Source organism: Eschscholzia californica, unplaced genomic scaffold (assembly GCF_041429995.1).
Source record: "Eschscholzia californica isolate CP2 unplaced genomic scaffold, dmEscCali1.0.p SCAF_6, whole genome shotgun sequence".
Taxonomy (NCBI): domain Eukaryota; kingdom Viridiplantae; phylum Streptophyta; class Magnoliopsida; order Ranunculales; family Papaveraceae; genus Eschscholzia; species Eschscholzia californica.
Window position 1 is genome coordinate 25,507,157 of NW_028238483.1, and position 7,179 is coordinate 25,514,335.

The 7,179-nt window shown below is 37.9% G+C and overlaps 2 protein-coding genes across 2 annotated transcripts; one reads left to right on the forward strand and one right to left on the reverse strand.

Annotated features, from left to right (window-relative positions):
• Window positions 1-1,808: 1,808 nt before the first annotated feature.
• Window positions 1,809-3,038, forward strand: LOC147532876 (uncharacterized). Its single transcript, XM_086649995.1, has one exon. It carries the CDS (start codon window positions 1,809-1,811, stop codon window positions 3,036-3,038), a length of 1,230 nt encoding a protein of 409 aa, XP_086506121.1.
• A 1,396-nt stretch (window positions 3,039-4,434) lies between these two features.
• Window positions 4,435-7,179, reverse strand: TT12 (MATE efflux family protein). Its single transcript, XM_086648103.1, has 8 exons — window positions 6,817-7,179; window positions 5,967-6,511; window positions 5,795-5,881; window positions 5,643-5,699; window positions 5,304-5,542; window positions 4,880-4,998; window positions 4,713-4,799; window positions 4,435-4,618 (listed from the first exon to the last, which is right to left on the reverse strand). Exons 1-8 carry the CDS (start codon window positions 7,132-7,134, stop codon window positions 4,550-4,552), a joined length of 1,521 nt encoding a protein of 506 aa, XP_086504229.1. The 5' UTR covers window positions 7,135-7,179; the 3' UTR covers window positions 4,435-4,549.

Sequence of the window (7,179 nt, forward strand, 5' to 3'; positions counted from 1 at the left end):
TTAACCACACAAATTAATAGATATTTTTCTACCTCCACCACCAAATGTCCGTCTTGCGATTTGTGAACTATCAAAGTAGATGAACTACTATTCGAACAAAGCGTCACCTCTCACTATCTAGGGTTTCTCCATATAAGAAATGGGGGTTTTCAAAATAAGGGTTGGGGTTTGGAAGAAATTTGGGGTTTGCAAATTGGGGTTGGGTCATGGTAAGGGAGGAAAAAATCATCGGTCTGGATCCGCCCACGAATTGCCCGAGCCAGATGTGTCTGAGACGGGCACAACTTGTCCGGCCAACCAACTTTAGTTAGACGAACACGAGCAAGAAACTCCAACTGACCTTCCATCCAAGTTCGACCGGTAAAGCCCGCCAACTAATATATAACTCACGTTGCGATTTCGATTGTATATAAACAGTATAGGTTTAACTAATAAGGTTAGCATTTACGTTGCCCACTAGAACCTTCGGTCCAAAAACCCACCAGAAGAGCTCGACGAGATGGACCTAACGCTTTGAGTAGCTTTTGATTTATGTTCATCTATAAAATTGTGCCTATAGAAATTATAGAGTGTCCCTACAAAATTTCCCTTTTAAGAACATTACTCTCAATCAAAAGATGGTTAGTTCCCAGGCATACCAAGACTAAAAACTTGGTTCAATGCTTATCCAAATGTTCTAAGAAAAATATTGTTATTAATTTCTAATTGTTTGCAAAATTCGTTTGGTATATACAGGCAAGGAACATGATGGAAACTACCCTTACCGCATGGGCTTATCGGCCATGGCAAGATCGGGTCTCACGATCAAGTCACCTAGGTTTAGGAATTAGGTATTTCCAAGTTTAGGTGTTTTATTTGTTTAAGTTTCTAAGATTAGGATTAATAGCAATCAAAGAAATTAGACTTTATTAATTATTTCCTTCCTAGTTTATGTCTATCTAAAAGTGTCTAAAACTCTATAAAAATGAGTCCATTCTGTCTTTGTTATTTAGATTTTGGAATATTATCAATCGAATTTATCATTAATCAAGTTTATCGTTATTTTATCAGTTTATTTAGTTAATTTATCATAATTTTAATGGTGGATTCCATTACTTTAACGCTTCTACAACAATCTGCATCAGAACATATGCTATTGTGTCTGTTCCCAACATACACACTTGACATTCATGTGACTAGGTGTCTAGATCTGGGCCATTGGATCTCCAACGATTATGTTTGCCCTGATCCTAACTAACCACCTCAGGTCATCTGACAGAGGGATTCTCCTAATCTACTCCTAATCTATCCACCTTTGGATTAGATCTCAGATTCGAAAAAAGAAACTCCAATCGGTCCATACAAAGAGTCACACCTTCCTCGTCAACAAATTCAAAACCAAATTAGCAGGCTGGAAGAAAACTTTTATATCTCAGGCAGGGAGGACCACCCTCATCAAGGCAGCCTTGAACCCTATCTGCACATACTTCATGGGCCTGTCTCTTCTGCCGAAAGGGGTAACACAACAACTAGAACGACTCGAGAGGAACTTTTGGTGGAATCACACGGAAGAACAACACAAGATGCATTTCCTTCCTTGGGAAGTTATCCAGAAACCTAAGGAACTAGGGGGTTTGGGAATTCGATCGTTAGCTAAGGTCAATGAGTCTCTTGTGGCTAAAGTAGCCTGAAGACTCCTCACCTCTCCTCACTCTCTTTGGGCTCGTATTATTACAGCAAAGTATGTTACATCAGGTAACTTCTGGACAGAAGAAAGAAAAAACAATACATCTCCTTTGTGGCAGTCAATCTTAAAAATCCGTGAAACAATGCGGCTTCATTGCTGCTGGCAGATAGGATCTGGTTTCGACATCAAAATCAACAAAGATCCGTGGGTTCCTGAGATCACAGAGAAGATACCAAGGGTCAATACAATACTTCCAGTAAATTTAAATAAGGTATCAGATCTGATAGATGCAGACACACATACATGGAAGGCAGATCTAATAAGGGAAGTTTTCCAACCATCATCGGCAGAGGCCATACTTCAGATTCCCTTATCTAGGCGAGCTACAGTGGACAGGCTCATCTGGATGCCACAACCTCAAGGAATGTTCTCGGCTAAGTCTTACTACAAAACAGTCTCTCCAACCCACCCAAATACAAGAGCACCTGTTGATTTTCCGTGGTCTAAACTATGGAAATCGACAAACATAGAACCTAAAGTACAGTTGTTCTTATGGAGGTTAGTCAATAGAGGGTTACCTGTTAGATCCAGTATACAAAAAGGAGTCCAGACCGTTGACCCAACTTGCCCTCTTTGCAACCAACAGACGGAGACGACGGAACACCTCTTTGGGACATGTTCGGCCTTCGTCGAGACCTGGGGGCTAGCACAACAGATCTCCAACATGCCTCACACTCCAGACCCAGTACAACTTATCATTAAACTTTTACAGAAGCAAACAAATGAAAGAGATAAGGTCTTTTGGATCTACCTTCTTTGGTGGCATTGGAAGAGTCGAAACCTCAAATGCTTTAACGACTCCAGCCTTCGTCCTCAAGAGATCATCCAGCTAGCAACCAAACAGGCAAAGAAGATCCCAACAACTTGTGAAACCAACACCTCTATCAATGATGAGTGGCAACCACCTGAAGAAGGAACCATCAAAGTGAATTTCGACGGTGCTTTCAACGAACTAGGAGCCTCCATAGCAAGTTTAGCTAGAAATCACAAAGGAGAAACAGTAATGGAAGTGGTGAGAAGGGTGGAGGTTAGATCGGCTCTGGAGTGTGAATGTACAGCCTTGCTAGCGGCAGTGGAAATTGCTATTAATTTAGGGCAAGGCCTATTTATAATTGAAGGAGATTGCAAGACAGCCGTTGATGCTTTAATTAATGGCCCAGATTGCTACCCGTGGAGGGTCAGAATGTTATTGCTCGAAACTAGGGCGTTGGGGGATCTCCACACTGGTTTGAAATTTCAATTTTGCCCTCGAGAGGCCAATAGCAGTGCGCACCAGCTGGCACAATCATCATTAATACCCCACGTGATGTAATTTAGTCCCTCTGTTTCGGACTTTGATTATCTTCTTTTTGTAATCCTTATTAGCCTTTGGCATTTCAATGAAGATAATTCCTTTCAAAAAAAAAAAAAAAAAAAAAATTTAATTAAGCTATTTTTTATACCAACTCCAAATGTTAATATCTCAGTCATTATGAATTGGTTATGGACAAAATTAAATTAAAAAAACTCAACGGCACAAACCTAACGGTCAGTCTAGCTCTTGATTTAGACTACATTTGATCTCTCAAAATCATGAATTATGGTTCCGATGAAATCCTAGTTTGGTTGGGACTTCAACAAAGAAGTCACTTTAAAGTTTAATCTCCCATAGCATTAAGTCTCCTTTTTTTTTGTTGAACTAGTTTTCATAGAGTAAATAACAGCGTTATTACAATATTTATTAACTAACATATAAGGTACATTCTTCCACTCTTTGCTCGCGTTTTTCTTCCTTGCCCATTTAGCTAATCTGTCTGCGCTGGAATTGAGTTCTCTTTTCGTATACTTGAATTTCACCACTTCGAATTCTTTTCTGCTTTCTCGAATTCCCCGGATGTGGATTAAAGATTGCCAGTGTAACGTGTGATGTTTATTGTGAAGATGTTTGATGAGGTTGATATCGTCGCTTTCTACAATTATATTCTTTAGTTGATTAGCTTTCGCCCATTCGAGGCCGAGTAAGATTGCCATCGCCTCTCCTTCTTCACTGTTTTTGGCTCTAGTGGATTTTACTTTCGCTTCTATGAATTTCGATTTTGCATTGTGAACAATCAAGCTAATTCCCACATTGGGTGTTATATTAGTAAAAGATGCATTCTTTTCTACATTAAACCTCCTTGTTAATAAAATTTGCTCCTTAAAAGAAATATAATTAACCTTACTTTTTAAGGTAAGAAATCAATGTTAAGAAACTCTAGATGGACTTTTTAATAGCATTAACTTATTTCAGAATTTCAACTTTAAAAAAAAAAGTCATTTCAACTTTTTAATGAAGAAAGAAAATGATGATATATGAGATGGTTCCTATAAGAAAGTGATTGTATTGCAGTAATCTTCACATGTGTAGATTTTAGAGGTGTTATTTCAACTTATTTTTCTCTTTTTAATATCCACTTCCATTATTGTCATTGGTGCAATTTGGGGGGTTTTAATTATTAGATTTCAATTAGGGAGTCCTCTTGGCAAATACTAATAATTTGCCAATATCCTTCTCTTGTAATCAAATATACTCTTCATTGGTGTGAGGAGCAATATATGCTTTTCCAATCTCAACAAAGACTGTTCTTTACATTTTAATTTCAGAACACCTAATTTTTAGAATTAATGATTTTTAGATCTATGATCACACGCTCAGATTCATCATTACATTTTATTTAATGAACACAATATTTCCCGAAAAAGGAATTAATAGCACCAAACTTGAATTTCTTGTACCACTCTCGACAACCTTTACATATAAAAATTAGACAACCACTAGGCGTCCCAATGTCAAGTTGGTAGAAGTTATAATATTAAATTTATACATGTGTTATCTATCTCGGATTTCTTTAACCTATCCAAAGCTTTCTCTACCTGCAAAAATTTAGAAATATGGGCAATCGATGATTAATAATTAATGTTGTACATATATCAGCTCAAATATATTTAGTGAGTGATAAAAACTTACTTCTTTATTCCAATCAGTTCTGGCAGTTAGGACAATAAGAGTAATTGTTTGTAATAGAACTCCAATTATCATGCCCCACCAAAGTCCCTGTTAAAACATAACCAGTGCCTATTGTTCATGCTAGGGGAAACAACAGAAAGTAGGGAGAGAGGGAGATGAGTACTTACAGCTACTCCCAAACTAGTTTTGAAGCCAAGAACACATCCAATAGGGAGACCAATAATGTAGTAAGTTGTTAAGTTAACATATGCAACCAAGGCTTGCCATCCACAACCAATTGCCACACCTAACACCATTAACTTAGTCAGCTGCCTACCAATTCCTCATGAAAATGTTCGCTGTCCGAATATAGCTAGTGTGGGTATTAGTTCGGCATATGTTAAGTTTCTGGTCACCAAACTCAAGACCAATTGGTTTTGAGACTATTCTCACACACCTCGTAATACTATGTTGGGTTTGTTGTCGTCCAACTCAAAACCAATTGACAATGAGTGGAGATGATCTAGACAGTATATTTTTTGTTGCTAGATTGTCTTTCTCCCACGTGGGACTATTTTCACAGCATAATCAAAAGGACCATATTTTTATTACCTGAGAGGATGGGTTGAACTCCATTTAAAAACACTGAGATTGCAAGCAATGGAGTCAAATTTGAGACAGCCTTAATAACTTGGTTATCACTAGTAAAAGCCTTGCTTAATCCAGTTTTGAATATCAACACAATTGCACTAAATACTAAACTGATTATAATGCTGGTTGAGTTGATAACAATAACTGAAAACCTTGCAAGTCTCGGGTGAGCCGCCCCTAACTCATTGCCGACCCGAATGCTGTAAAATATATATGTATCCATAATACCATTAAGTAAACTCACTTGAACAGTTGAACTGAATAAATTAATGTTTGGTTTCAAGTTACTACAAGTTTAACCTGGCTGTTGTGCAGAACCCCAACATAAATTGCATGTCCCAGTTCAAGTAATTCATGCTGAAAATTCATCGAAACATACCAATTTGTAAATAAAATTAGAATGGATTTATTAATGAGGAAACAAAGACAAGTATTCATATTTTTAAATCTACCTTATGGAGGCAGAGTCAAGTGAAATAGTTGGGTTTGGGAGGAAACCTGCTATTAGTCCAATTCCTTGATAGTACCATATTTCCAAGCTACATCAAATTATAACAAAAAGTTAATCCGGTAGGGCACGGTGGACACCGAGTATATACAGAGAGAGAGAGAGAGAGTACCAACCAGAGCATAACAGCAGATGCAGCAGTGAGTTTGAAGTAAGGCCACAATCCCTTAAAAGCACTGGTAGAAAACCCAGTCCAAGTTTGGTGACAAGATGGGCTCAAAATTATATAAAGTCCAGTAAATATAACTAAAACCCACCAAGATAAACTCAAAGCAAGAGCTGCTCCTAAAACTTTATAATTTAAAACATAGACAGCCAACCAGGTGAATAGTATATTCAACAAAAAAACCACAATTGAAATGTAAGCCAATGGGTTAACTATGTTTTGGGCTTGCAAGAATCTTTGCATAGGACAATATATAGAAAATGCATAAAGTTGAGGCAACAATCCTCTTGCAAAAACCTCCCCTTGTTTTGCTATAGTCTTCGATTGCCCGACTGCTAGAAAAATAGAGCCGGAGTACCAATATAAGAATGTAAGAATAATGGCTGCCCCCAACTGTAAAATGATGGCCTTTTGACAAATTATACCGAGAGAACCGTATTTCTTTGCTCCATAGGCTTGCCCACACTCCGTTTGAACCGCGCTAGCCATACCCAACTAAGAAAAATAAAAAAAAGGATGTTAGTAAGTTACTAAATTGACCTTTGTTGATGGGCTTGAGATCGAAAAAAACAAAGTGATGATAAAAGTACTTCTTTGAGGACTCCCTAGGTGACGTCCTTGCTTACGTGGTGAATAAGACCAAGGGTCATTTTGGTCTTTATCTTGAGTAGAAAGACCAAAATGTCTCTTGTCTTATTAGGATGGAGGCACCAATGAAGTACTTGTACTACTGTTGTCGAAAAAATAGAGTTTTTTTTTTCGGAGGGCTAGCAAGGGACTAAGTTTGCTTGCTTTCTTACCATGACACCATAAGCAAACCCTTGAATTCCCAAGTTAGTAAGTGAAGCCCCGGCAAGCTCTGAACTTCCAAGATGTCCAACAAACATCTGAGTCACAAAACTCAACATGAAATTACAAATTGATACTGTAATTGAAGCCCATGAAAGCAACCACAATAATTTAGACTCCCAAACGACGAGTCTAGCCCATAATCTAAAACATATTTTGTTGTTCACATGCTTTTCAAGCAGCTCTTCGATGGAGTCCGACGTGTAGTGGTCAGTGAGGCGGACGTCATCTGAAACCAACAGTGGTTCACTTCCACCACCATTGTTCATGGTTTTTTAATTATTAAAATTAAGTAGTTTAGTAAAATAACCTGC

What these genes read in the sequence shown, in the direction of transcription:
- TT12 (XM_086648103.1), bottom strand. Translation starts at nt 7,134, where the DNA reads ATGAACAATGGTGGTGGAAGTGAACCACTGTTGGTTTCAGATGACGTC. An exon ending in GGGTTCTGCACAACAGCCAG is followed by an intron (nt 5,543 to 5,642) that starts GTTAAACTTGTA and finishes TATATTTTACAG; the next exon opens with CATTCGGGTCGGCAATGAGT. An exon ending in GAACTGATTGGAATAAAGAA is followed by an intron (nt 4,619 to 4,712) that starts GTAAGTTTTTAT and finishes AAATTTTTGCAG; the next exon opens with GTAGAGAAAGCTTTGGATAG.
- LOC147532876 (XM_086649995.1), top strand. Translation starts at nt 1,809, where the DNA reads ATGCGGCTTCATTGCTGCTGGCAGATAGGATCTGGTTTCGACATCAAA.